Genomic DNA, 13,772 nt, shown 5'->3' with positions numbered 1-13,772 from the left:
GGCGGGACGGGCTGAGCTCTGGTTAGTCCAGGGCGGTGGCTGGGCTTCAGACCACCAGAGACGACGACGTCTCGTTTCCTCTGGCTGGCCGTCCCAGCTGAATGAATAGCCCCCTCCCCCCCAATAAAAGGGCGTTTTTTTTCCACCGTTGGCGGGTCGCGCAGTTGAGTCCGGACGCCGGCCTTCGACGGGACAGAGCTGTTGCAGCCAGGGAGCTGCGCAGTCCGGACCCCCGAACTGCTCCGACGCCCTTTGATGGTGGTGGGGGTCGTGCATTCGCAGAAAAGCTCAGTAAAACCAGATCCCAGCGGCTCAAACGGGGCTGGAGTACGCAGCGTGCGGGAGCTCTTGGGGTGTATCTTCACACAAGTCAGACCTGATCTCCCCCCCCCCCCACCGGAACTTCAGCGAGCTGAGTTCAAAACCACAGCAAGGACTTCACACAGGTGGAGCGGGGGCGGGCTGCTGGCCTGTCTCTCTGGTCACAGGAAGTCCACAACTGTGTCTTTGTGCATCACACACACACACACATAGATACATCCTTACACAGGCTGGGGACATCACACACACACACATAGATACATCCTTACACAGGCTGGGGACATCACACACACACACACAACGCGATGCATGAGAAGGACCTGGCGCGTTTCTGTGACTGTGGGTGAATTTGTGAGATCTGATTGGGATAAAGGACGTGTTTGTATCATTAATCTGTTCATTGTTGTGGCTAAATATTTTATCCACAAACGTGAATGGTCTAACACTGCTCCCTCTATTAAAGTTGAATTCCTTTTTTATTTACATTCTGTTAGAAACGTACAGAATCAAAAGGCGAGACATACAATGGAAACATAAAAATACAGAGACGCTCTTTTTCTTTATAAGATCACCTTGAGAAAACGTGTTTGAAGCGTTCAGGCTCAGCCGGCACAGGAAAGACCGTGTCGTTTCCGCTCTCGGACACGCGTGGGGCGGGACGCGTGCGAACCAGTGTCTAGACCTCGTGTGAGTGTGTGTATGTGTGTGACTTTTAAAAGCTGAGCGTGTCGCGGTCCACAACTTGACGCCTGTGAGAGATCACCTGTTTCACATCAGCAACGAGGTACAGTAGGAGATCCGTGCAGATCGCGCGGTTACTGCAGTTACTGCACAAAATAATCCAGATTCCGTCTGCTCCGTCTTTTTTGTAACTGGAAAAGATTCCCGATTCCTGACAAAAGTCACTAAACTGCGATTTGCGTACAGGGGATCACATCAGAGAGATCACAGACGAGAGAGCGCATGCACTCCCCACTCACCCCAGTCATGACTTGTGTGTCCCCCTCTCCCTCCATCACACCATGATCTCTCCTCACTTCTTCCTAATCCAACACCACTACATACACAACACCTGAATATAAGCCGAAACTGTACTAGTTGTACTATTTATTAATCACTGTACTCTTTTTGCACTGTTTCCCGAATTACTTTTGCACTGTTTCTGTCCTGTTTGTACACTTTTCTCTGCTGGCGTATTTGCACAGTTTGGATTACACTGTTATGTCATTACACTGTTCTTGTTATTGTGTTCCTGTCTGTTGTCACTTTTCACTATCCTCTGCACCTGTGTAAGTATAACGACAAATAACGTGCCTTCCCTTTAAATGTATTGGGCCAGCAATAGTTGCTTTTGGTTTACACTCAAGGAGTTCTGGTGGTGACCATGAGATCGATGTGAATAACAACCCCAACATAATACGTTTTTGCTCAGTGGCCTGCAGATGTATTTGGTCAGATCAGCCCCAATTGACTCAGTGTGGTCTTGTTTCTCACATTAGATCCTAGGGACATCGCGAGACCACAACCTACGTTCCCTAGAATGTCGGACTACATTCCCCAGAATCCTCTGGGGGGGGGGGGGGCTCCCTGCGTCACCTGACCAGCTGCTCGAAGCTCATTGGTCAGTTGCCTGTTCCGGAAGAGGACGCCTGCAGACTCAGTGTTGACAAGCGGCGCAGCTTGATATCTTGATATCACTGCACACGTTTTCCGTCTAAGAAGTGGGGGAGGTTTTAGTTAATTGTAGTGGGTTTTTTTTTCATTAAAAAAAATCTTGAGCTTGCTTCCCCGTCTTGCGCAGCGGTTGAAGAAAAGGTAAAGCGATTGTCTCTCCGGTACCGCGGTGAAGTTAGCTCATTTTGCCGACGTGCAGACGCCTCCATTCAAACCAAGCGGGCGGTACCGCATTATTGGGCGGTGCAACGCAAGTCACCGATTATTCTCGTCTCGTACCGCATTCCCGCTCGTCACCGCAAGTCGAATAATAGTACCCGGAACGTCCGCAAGGTGGCGCTAATGAAGCTCAACCTCTCATGTTTGAGCTGTCGCCATCGAAGTCTTTACCGAAGATCCCGTGTTACTGATAGTATTAATGATGAATGACCTTGGTGAAAGCTGTAAACTCAAAGTATTGCCCCGGTCCACACTCTTTTTTCCATTGGTCGTCTTTGTGAAAGTAACACCACAGCATTTCGTTGATCCAATCACGCGTCTGTTTCCAATCGCGCAAAGCCCAGTAATTTTTGAGACTTTTCTCCGATTCACCGTGCCTTTCACATGCTCATAAAAGAGCTTGATTTAGGAACGTAAACATATTACCGTCTGCAAACTGTACTGTATACAGTATGTATATGTATATTTAATGTCTTTACTGTGCCCGTTTATGTATTGAATATTTATATGGAATTTTACCACTGAAGGGAAATCTTAGTAGCCGAGCATAAAAAGAATAGGAGCATAACGCGTGTGAAGGCCAGAAACGATATTAATGTTAGAACATAAACATACAGTATTACAGTATGTAAACTGTACATGGCTGGTCTCGGTACTTTAAAGAACAAAATACACACCAGTATTCCATTTCACCCTAAACATTTTAAGCATCGAAGTCTTTAACTAACATGTGAAATAACGTGTGTATAAAAAGTGGTAGTTTTAAGGTTTTCTGCGAATACGCTCGATACCGGAGCAAACAAGCATACTTTTAGAATTGGATTCATAGGGAATATAATATGGAATCGCGTATCTAAAGAAATTAATAACGATATCATGATATTCATGTACTACAACACAATAGTGCACGCTGTACAGTGTCTCTTGTGTCTGTGAGGGGGTGTCTATTGTGTTGCTAGTGTGTTAATGCACTTTGCCATTTTGTAAGGGAAAAAATGCACAGGTTACATTTGCTGTTGGCGAGTGCATCGGGGAATGGGAACGTACTACTGGAGAATATGGGAAACCGGGTTTTAACTGGTTTTAGGCAGCCGTAAGAAAACTCTTCTAGCTGGGGAGGAGAAAACTGATTTTTTTTAGTTTGTTTTTGTCAGCACCTGAGATGTTTAACAAGAAGTCATATCCGTATTTATTTAATGAAATATTTGGTAAATGTTTAAAATAGCATGTCTTTGAAATGGAGTGTGAAGGTATTTAAGAACAGTTATAGATAGCTACAGCAGTTACCTTTTAATTATTTATTAATGTCTTCATTGATCAGTAGGTCTGTTCTTCCACGAAACAGTCATGTCATGATTTTAATGTTTGGGATTTTGTTCATCTCTACTTACAAACGAGGAGCCATTTAGTCCAAATAATTCTGACTTATTTGGTAGAGGGTAGTGAATTGATCTGAGGGTCTTCTCCAGCTCTGGAGAGAAGCTGGTAGCTTGTTCCACACTCCCACCACCCTCTGTGTAAAGACGTTCCTCCTCTTCTCAGTATTAACGACGCTTCCCTGGAGTGACGCTTTCGGAGGAAGTGGGAGGGGGGCAAATTCATTTTAACTCCCCTTTGGAATTGAATGAGACGGTTTTGTTTGAGGTAGAGTTGGACAGTCCTGATGGACACTGCCTGAGTCTCAGAATTAGCACAGAAAGGAACGTGTTACTTGAAGAAATTTCCTGTTGGCATTCAGTATTTCAGTTATGCACTTAAACGGTTTTTGTGTGAATGTATAATCAGTGTCCTTATTGTTTTGTCTTTTAACAGTCCGGACATTCTAAGGAATAATTATTTCACGGTCTAGCATTTAAGATTCTTGTGCCACAAACTTTTTTCCTACCTCATTTACTTGCTGAGTGTAGGCATTTTTGTACGATAGCACTTTGCGTTGAGTCGTAGTTTCTCTTGTTGCTGATTCTTTTCGCAGTCATTGGATTTTCTAATAGTTGATACTGGAATGTTTTGTTTCTAAAGGAACAAGTACATTTTAATCCCACGGTGAGAATAAGGAAAAACAGTTTCCGCCGTTAAGCTATAAAGACTCTGAAAATGGCCAACATTTCTCTTTGGAGGAATCGCTGCAGGGTACAAAGATACATTTACACTTGTCAAAAGTCATTTTCTGAGCTGTAGCGGTACACTTGCACTAAAGAAACACAATAAAACGTGAATTGTTAGATCGTCCTCTGAGTCTGCTGTTCTTGTCTGCTGAGCTGAACTCGCTTCAGCTCGCCTCCTGGGCGGAGCGGGTTCTGGGGATCATCACTGGGAAACTGGGGTGTCACAAAGCAACAGAAAGTGGCCGTTCCGTGATCCAGGTGGGAGCTGGATTTCCGAATATTTCAGCTCTTCTCCGCTTTCCTGTAATTGAAGAAAAAAAATGGAAGGACCCTTTATTCCTCTGGTTGTGAGATGTGTTCCTTTAAAAAAATAAAGCCAGAGCCCTCATATTGAGGTGTTGAATGAAAACTGCAGAAGAGGCTTCAGGACGGGTCACGCTGCAGGAGACCAGTAGCTCATGTGCGACGCCTGTGCACTGACTTGGATTCAAGAACCACAGGGAAGACCTATTCGGCGGTTCGGGTGTAGCAGTACACTAGGAATCCAGCAGGTGGCGCACTTGTTCCGTTTTTAATACCACTATGTCGTAGGAGGGGACTTGCGACGGCGATATACAATAATGATAATGTCTTACACTTCTAGAGCGCTTTTCTGGACACTCCACTCAAAGCACTTTACAGTAATGGGGATCCCCTCCACCCCCCCCCCCCAGTGTGTACCCCACCTGGATGATGCTCCAGTCCTCTCACACACAGCAGCTCTCAGTGGGGAGGAGAGCAGAGGGGTAATAATAATAATAATAATAATAATAATAATAATAATAATTGCTTACACTTATATAGCGCTTTTCTGGACACTCCACTCAAAGCGCTTTACAGGTAATGGGGATCCCCTCCACCCCCACCAGTGTGTACCCCACCTGGATGATGGAGCTCGGATCCAGTGGATGGAGATCCACTGGGATGGAGCCAGTTCAGAGAGGGGGGTGATTAGGAGGCCATGATGGGTCAAGACCAGGGGGGGTATTAGGCCAGGACACTGGGGTAACAACCCTACTGTTTTCGAGAGACACCCCGGGATTGTTAATGAGCACAGAGAGTCAGGACCTCGGTTTGACGTCTCATCCGAAGGACGGCGCCTGTTTACAGTCCAGTGTCCCCGTCGCTATACTGGGGCATCAGGACCCACACAGACCGCAGGGTGAGAGCGCCCCCTGCTGGCCAGGCCCACACCTGCTGGGCTCCAGTGGGGTTGATTCGCTGGCCAACTGGTTGATTCATCAGTCGGGCCCCCTCGCACGCTGAAAGGAGGTGAATCTCTTGAGCTCTTGTTCGCACGCAGAAAGGCTGCACGACGCTTGTGAGTTCAGGCGCTCCAGACAGCTTGGAAATTCTCCTTCCGTTCTCGGTTTCTTCAGTGCGGTGAAGCGGCGCTACCACGTCCGACCACCAGGGGGAGGCAGTGACCACCGGCTCTGGGCCTGAAGGTGTCGCCTGAATCTCGTCAGGCCGACCCGGTCCGGATGAACCGCTGTGTGTGTGTGTGAGAGAGAGAGCGTGTTAGGTGTTAGTCCTAACAGGCAGGTGAACAACGTAGATGTTTACTGAAAAGATTTATTCTTTTATTTAGGTATACTATACTAAATGGGTATCAGCAAAGGTGATCCAAATAATTCTGCAGCTCCTCTCCACCTCACAAGGGTCATTCTGGAGAAGAATCTTTAAAACTGGGCCAGGGAGGCGTTTCTTTACACAGTGAAATACTACGTGCAGTTATGGTCCCCCCGTTATAAAGAAAATGTTGCACAGATCTATATTTTTCATCTCCCCTTTTTATCCATACATATAATGCATATCCTTCTGCGTAGAAAAGATATCGCTGCTCTGGTATCAGTCCAGGCAAGAACAACCCAATGCTTCCCTTAAGCTCCAGAAAACACACTGACGGGCTGAAGAAACTGAATCTCTGGTAGAATGAATAGAGAAACAGGAGCCAGAGGAGACAAGGGAAATCTACATTGAAGGGCATTTAGAACTGGGAACAGGAGGCTCTTCTGTACATAGAGGGGGGTGGGGGTGTGGAACAAGCTGCCCAGCCCTGTGGTTGAAGCCGATACCCTTATTTCTTTTAAGAATGAGAATCTTCAAACTGTGATTTTCTCATCTCCGGCTGACACTTGGATGGATTAACTACTAACTACCCATCAGGCCAGCTGTGCCCTGTATTCAGTTCAATTCGAGGTGCTTTATTGGCATGACTGATGAATACAACCAATGTTGCCAAAGCAAAAGAAATACAATTCACATAAAACAAAAATCTACAGACATTTACAATAAAGACACAATCATAAAATATTTACATATAAATTTATGGAGCATTATTGAGAGACAGATTCACTGTTCCTCAGGCTGGGACAGGAGATCACACACTGTATTATTATTATTATTGAGAGACAGGCTCACTGTTCCTCAGGCTGGGACAGGAGATCACACACTGTATTATTATTATTGAGAGACAGGCTCACTGTCTGTTCCTCAGGCTGGGACAGGAGATCACACACTGTATTATTATTATTGAGAGACAGGCTCACTGTCTGTTCCTCAGGCTGGGACAGGAGATCACACACTGTATTATTATTATTGAGAGACAGGCTCACTGTCTGTTCCTCAGGCTGGGACAGGAGATCACACACTGTATTATTATTATTGGGAGACAGGCTCACTGTCTGTTCCTCAGGCTGGGACAGGAGATCACACACTGTATTATTATTATTGAGAGACAGGCTCACTGTCTGTTCCTCAGGCTGGGACAGGAGATCACACACTGTATTATTATTATTGAGAGACAGGCTCACTGTTCCTCAGGCTGGGACAGGAGATCGCACACTGTATTATTTTTATTGGGAGACAGGCTCACTGTTCCTCAGGCTGGGACAGGAGATCACACACTGTATTATTATTATTGAGAGACAGGCTCACTGTCTGTTCCTCAGGCTGTGACAGGAGATCACACACTGTATTATTATTATTGAGAGACAGGCTCACTGTTCCTCAGGCTGGGACAGGAGATCACACACTGTATTATTATTATTGAGAGACAGGCTCACTGTCTGTTCCTCAGGCTGGGACAGGAGATCACACACTGGGCTGCCAGTTCAGCTGAGTTCCCTCCTCCCTCTCCCAGTAGGATTGGGACCCGTTGGGATTCTGGCAGGTGTGGGAACTCTGGGATTAGATTTCTGAATTTCGGGAATAATGTTTCTCTAATCCCAGAGTATCTGTCCCAGTGCAGTAGGAAGTGCACCTCTGTCTCTATTTCTCCCTGCTGGCAGTGGGAGCACAGCCTGTCCTCTCTGGGCTGCCTGTGTCCAGTGTGTGTGTCCAGGGTGTGGTCACTGAGCCTGTACTTGTCAGGGTCTGTTTCTCTTTGCTGTTATTTAGCTTGGTTAGATATTCGGCTAGTGTGTATTGTCTGTTTAGGGTTCTGTAGCATTCCAGTTTATGTTGTGTTTGTGTGTGTGTGTCCCAGTGTGTGAGATATTGCTGTTTGATCTGTTCTGTGATGTGCTTGAGTCTGGGTTGTGGTGCTCTAGCAGTGCTGTCCTGAGGCTGGTTAGTATCAGTGTGGCTCAGGTCAGTGAGCCTCAGGACCAGCTGGCTCAGGGGGCTCTGTTTTGGGCTCAGCTCTTGGCTCAGCAGGGCTTTGTGGTGATAGGAGTTGGTCGCTGTTTTGTAGGTGTAGCCAATACTTTAATACTCTCTCCTGTATGTTCCCTATAGCTGCCTCTCGTTTGTGACCTGTCTTGTGTCCTCTGTCCAGGAAGGCACTACTTGTCTAACAGGTGCAGCTCTCCTGCGCAGAATCAAAAGCGTCCGATGTCTGAGAAACAGTCTGAGGGTCTTGGAAACAGATACAGAGGCCTGTGTGGTATCCATTTTTACACACTTGTCTATCTCATCCTCACATGTTTTTTTGGGGGGGGCTTTTCTGACCTGAATTCTGCCTGATGATTCATTTCAGGGAGGCTGAAGAGTAAACCAGCACAGAGCCCAGCAGAGACACAGCAACAGAAACAAGACAGGAAACTGTCAGTGCGACCCTGTTGTCAAGTTCTCCACCTTCCTCCCCAGCCCCCTCTCCTCCCGAGCCCAGTGTGACTATCACAGGCCTGAGACAGTAAATATAGAGAGCGGTTGAGCTCATGGAAACATCTGCGGTCACTGAGCTGAACACCGCTCTGAAGCTCTTGTGCGAGGGTGAGATCAGGCTGCGGTCAGTGCTGCTGGCTGGTGCACACAGGGTGCACTGAGCCCTTGATGTGCTCGCTGGGGCACAGTCAAGGGCTCGTTAGCTTGGATCAGCAAAGGCATCGCACAGGAAACTTCGAGAACTTTAATCTCGTTTGGCTGCTTTCTTGCTCACTGCTTATCTTCCTTGGTCTTCTGTATGGTGTAGGTTGTTTTTTTTAACAAACAGCCATATCACCCTGCAGCTCCCAGCTGGCAGCCCCACTGGAGCCCAGCAGGTGTGAGCCTGGCCAGTACCTGGAGGGGAGACTCCTGGGAGAGCTGAGGCTGCTGCTGGGAGAGGTGTTAGTGGGGCCAGCAGGGGGCGCTCACCCTGCGGTCTGTGTGGGTCCTGATGCCCCAGTATAGTGACGGGGGACACTGGACTGTAAACAGGCACCAATTCATCAAATCAATGGAGCAAAAGAACCAGACATACAGAAAAATGATCAAACTAACAGAAATCACAGTTTCACAGGGTTCTTGTGTAAGAGGACAGTTCAATCCAGTTTAACTAGTTCTCCACTGGACGTCTTGATAAAAAAACTTTTTTTATGGGTTGTTACACATTTATCAATTTTGATTCCCAGTAGTCAACCTGATTATGTTTTTCAGTCTGCTAAGTGCTCTTTATGTATTTTGTGTACTTTACTGTCACACACGTCTCCCATGCTTGATCTCAGCATATGTAGTGGGCTGTGTGTTGTGGCCACCTCTCTTCTTGTGCTTCATGTTTTGCCTGCTGATCTCTATAGTGGCATACTGCAGTCCTGCCTCCTCTTCCTGCAAACACACAGACACACACCACAGCTGCTGGTGAGGACGAGTCTGAACACACACACACACTCTGCAAATTTCATCTGTGACCCTCCTGACACACGCTGATAAGACTGGCCAAATTGTTTCAGTCAAAATCAAAACTGCAGAAAAACACTTAGTGGCCCATAAAAATTGCCATATCTTCACAAATACAATAATTACTAATAACAGCTGGATCACACACATTCACTCATGGTCTTTAAGTTGTGTCTGTTGAAACGAGATATGATCTGAGAATGTGTTATATCACAGGCAGGGGCAGACACTCCAGGTGATGAGACACAGTGTCCTGTCTGAAATAAAAATCGGATCGGTACCTGACTGTCCTGTCTCTTGCTGTGTCCTCCAGTCTGGGGGCGACTCTCAGAGCTTCTACTGCCTGGTTTCAAAGAGGAAACACAGTTATACTCCACTGTGACCCCCAGAAATGACAATGACAGTACTACGTTTATCACAACACATTACTTAGTACCCTGAGAACCTACTGTACGGAGAGCCAGAGTTAAAAAAATGATGTCTTCCCACACAAAAGGTGACCAGAAAAAAGGAAAGAAATATTTTGCCCTACCCTACGGCACCGTAAAAGACGTGTTTCTTTATCTTAGACAGGGAGAAGAGGTGTGTAAACACAGCTGTAGGATGTTCAGTAAGTACCGCTGTTCTGACACAACTACTAAAAGCATTGCTATGCAAGAGAAGTCAGAAATAAGACATTCCGGTTTAGGACATGAAAATCTCGGACTCCTTGAAGTCAGAATTAAACCGATACTTTTGTTTTTCAGCTCTTTTCTCCTGTTTTTCTTATTGAGTTAAACGGACTGACCAGCTGCTCACAGCCATACAAGACTAGGGAGCCCAACTGAATTATACATCATCAATATCGCTGAAACAGCAGCACAATGCAAGATGTCAGAGTCTCTCGGTTCTTTAGCCTTCCCACGTTTACATGTTTGAATGTCTCGCGAACGTACAGCAGGTTTTCCGCAGACTGTATTTCTGTTTTCACTCATAAAGAAAAACACAGCTGTGTGGACAGTCTTACCTCTTCTAAGGGAAACGCAGGAGAAAACGCAGACAGAGGACACGATGGCACAGACCACACTCACAGAGGGCAGAAGAGTCCAGCACGTCAAGCTGGGACTGGGACTGGGACTGACCACTGTCGGGTCTGGTTCCTCTACAAGACCACAGATAGAGCAGGTGAGAGGCTAATTCACAACATCTTCACTGCTGCTGACAGCCTTTCTGAAGTAACAGCTCAGACATAAAGAATCAGGGACTGGGACTGACCACTGTCCGGTCTGACTCCTCTACAGGACCACAGATAGAGCAGGTGAGAGGCTAATTCACAACATCTTCACTGCTGCTGACAGCCTTTCTGAAGTAACAGCTCAGACAATGTTCATTTTCTGTGATTTAGGTAATGAGTTTCTCAAGAAGGAAATGCAAACGATCGTATTGCTTGGAACTTGTCTCATCACAGTAAGATTCGCGGGTGGAAATCATGTCGTATAGTTTCAGTGAGGTCAGATTCAAAGCTTATCCATTGTGAAGCCTTTTTCAAATACCGAGATACACGGGGAAGCAGGGTCGTGTACAAACATGACAACACCGGAACCGGTACCGAACAAGACTGCAGTGTTGAACAGTGAAGGAGTGGGACCCCAGGGTGTCTGTGCTGTGTAGGGGAGCGGGTGCAGACTGGAACTGCTCGCGTGTTAGTGTGTGTGAGGGGTTATCGGGGTGTCGGGCGGTGGCTGGGGCTCACCGGGGAAGACGAGCTGCGTCCCGTTTCCGAAGCTCAGCCGCCCGTCGACTCTGTCGGCGCAGTAGTACAGCGCCCGGTCGGACTCCGTCAGGTTGGCGAGCGTCAGGCTGACGGAGAGGGTCGAGGGTTCGAGGACGAGGGAGAGGCGAGACCGGTACCCCTCTTCCACCTCCTTGATGATCTGGGAGACACTGAACTGGGCGAAGGCGGCGATGAGCGGCACCTCCAGGGGCCGCTGTATCATCCACAGCGTCTCCTTCAGGTGCCTGATGCCGCAGGGCAGGGTGACCGTGTCTCCGGCTCGGACCCGCAGCTCCACGACCCCGGCCGAGCCAGCGAACAGTCCCCCCGCCAGGAAGACACCTGAGACACGAAACTCACGTCAGTCCTTTCAGAAGCTGGCCAGAACCTGCCACCGCCTTTGCGCAAGACACAGATAATAAAACTGTAATCACACTGGCGAGACCACTTCGTAAGGAAGACGCGCTAATGTCGCTCATTTCAATCGCTTTCTGCTGGCGGGTGCAACACCGTTCATTCGGAAAAACCCCACAGAAGAAGAGACAGAAATGATTGATTTCAACCTCAAGTTTGAAAAAATAATTAGATCATCGTGAGCGACAGGCGCAGGCGACACTGAAGGGGTGAAATAGGTACATATTTAAAGTCTTGAGCTTTCCCGTATTCAAAATCCACAAAGGCCTCGATACAGTCAACCCAATGGTTCAATATCAAGGCAGAGACCAGAAAGGGAGGAGTACACATACATCTGAAAATAGGAGGCTTTGCTTTACACAGAGAGTGGTGGGGGTGGGGAACAAGCAGCCCAGCCGTGTTGTGGAAGCCGATACCCTGGGGCTTCTCTCCAGACACAGCTGGGTGAGGTCCTCCAGGCAGGACAGGGGGCTCCTCTGTACACAGAGGGGGGTGGGGGTGGGGAACAAGCTGCCCAGCCATGTGGTTGCCTCTCTCCAGACACGAACAACAAAGATGGGCCAAATGTTCTACTGTCATTTTTTATCTCTCTCCATTCTTACGTTGCAATATTGAAAAATATTATTACTAATTTACGCCTCCATTTCAATATTCCTTTATATCTTTCTCTCAGCCTAAAATCTTTCAAAAATTCCATTTTTACCTGTGTTCGCAGTTAATTTCTCTTCTCTAACCTTTCCCACGTCTTTGTAATTGTATTAAATGCTTTGTTTCTTTTATTCCTATAGAAATTAAAATATGTTGCCAGAATAAAATTAGGGGTAAGAATTTTATTATTCTCACAATTGCTGTATATGTAACAATTTTAAAAAATCATTTAGCCCTTAAATGGCGAAGTCCGGGAAAATATTACCTAAGTGATTTAATGGCGAAACTAAGAAAAAAAACTTCATTAGGAAGATACCGAAATATGTTATCTTGTTATCAATATGTGAGCTAAGAGTAACGGTCAAAAATATTAGATTAGAGAATCAGAGAAAAATATCGCGACAGAGGCACATTCTGCGTATAAAACATTTTCCAGCGATGTTTCCCGACTGTAACAGAACTGTAAGACAGTAAGGAGTTTACCTGATAACAGGAGACAATGAAGGGAGAGTGGACATGCTCTAAATATTTCAAAGATGTTTGTTTCCATTATACTAAAATGACGGACTAAGGCTCTAGGGGGGTATTTCAGTCTAACACGAGGAGAGTGACTATTCACTGTTGGATACTGGCGATTTCTAAAACTCGCGTTTTGCAGGCATTGATTTGGCGTCGTTAAATGCCGTGTTGTGGAAAATGCCAACTGTAGCATGAATCTTTTAACGAGCTCTATGTTTTTTACCCCAAGAAGGTCAGCAATGCCCCACACATGCATATAACCAAAAGGAAACCGCTGCATCAATCAAACTAAAAACTATCATGTAACAAGACACTACATACTGCAAACTGAGGCTATTGGACCTACAGTATGTTATTAACTTGCGTAATTGATATAAATATATCAGCAATCGATTTGATATTCGGAGAACGCGCTTAACTGAAAAGTGCCCCAGTTCTAAATAGTTTTATTTAACAATAAGCATGATCAGTACGAAGTCCGCCGAGCGTTTAGTTTTTATCGAAGTCAAAGAATTCCTACAAATTGGCGATTCAGCCGGTAACACCACCATGTCACTCACAGAGGAAGAGGGGCAGGGTGCGCGCTGCGTCCATGTCATCCTCTGCGCTGCTGTTGTAAAAAAGACCTGCTAGTTCTCAGCCTATTTTGTACTTTACCCGGATTCTCATTGGTCGGAGGCCCAACTGTTACACGTCTAACAACGAATGAACTATTTCAGTTCCTCTGATAGTCGACCTACAGTACACTGACGAAGGTGTCACTGTCGTCGTGATCTTGACATAGAGAAGGGCATTTTCTGTTTAGATCGCAATTATGAGGAGTCCATACAGACTGTTTACCGGTATATGAAGCAGTAATTATACACAATAACATAAAAAAGTTTATAAATGAGAGGAGGTCATTCGGGCCATCTGGTCGTTAATTGATCCCAGAAGCTCACCCAGCTGTGTCTGGAGAGAAGCCAGGGTATCGGCTT

General features: G+C 46.4%; 1 protein-coding gene across 1 annotated transcript; it reads right to left on the bottom strand.

The window, feature by feature from the left end:
- Window positions 1-9,260: 9,260 nt before the first annotated feature.
- On the bottom strand, window positions 9,261-13,389 carry LOC148813341 (uncharacterized). Its single transcript, XM_088908409.1, has 6 exons — window positions 13,356-13,389; window positions 11,178-11,556; window positions 10,779-10,803; window positions 10,468-10,600; window positions 9,743-9,804; window positions 9,261-9,389 (listed from the first exon to the last, which is right to left on the bottom strand). Exons 1-6 carry the CDS (start codon window positions 13,387-13,389, stop codon window positions 9,261-9,263), a joined length of 762 nt encoding a protein of 253 aa, XP_088764535.1.
- Window positions 13,390-13,772: the final 383 nt, after the last annotated feature.

Source organism: Atractosteus spatula, assembly GCF_055471065.1.
Source record: "Atractosteus spatula isolate fAtrSpa1 chromosome 10 unlocalized genomic scaffold, fAtrSpa1.hap1 SUPER_10_unloc_1, whole genome shotgun sequence".
In the NCBI taxonomy this organism is placed as follows: Eukaryota; Metazoa; Chordata; class Actinopteri; order Semionotiformes; family Lepisosteidae; genus Atractosteus; species Atractosteus spatula.
This window is presented reverse-complemented; position numbering and strand designations above follow the sequence as displayed.

What these genes read in the sequence shown, in the direction of transcription:
- LOC148813341 (XM_088908409.1), bottom strand. Translation starts at nt 13,389, where the DNA reads ATGGACGCAGCGCGCACCCTGCCCCTCTTCCTCT. An exon ending in CTGCGTTTCCCTTAGAAGAG is followed by an intron (nt 9,805 to 10,467) that starts GTAAGACTGTCC and finishes CTTTGAAACCAG; the next exon opens with GCAGTAGAAGCTCTGAGAGT. An exon ending in GCAAGAGACAGGACAGTCAG is followed by an intron (nt 9,390 to 9,742) that starts GTACCGATCCGA and finishes GTGTGTTTGCAG; the next exon opens with GAAGAGGAGGCAGGACTGCA.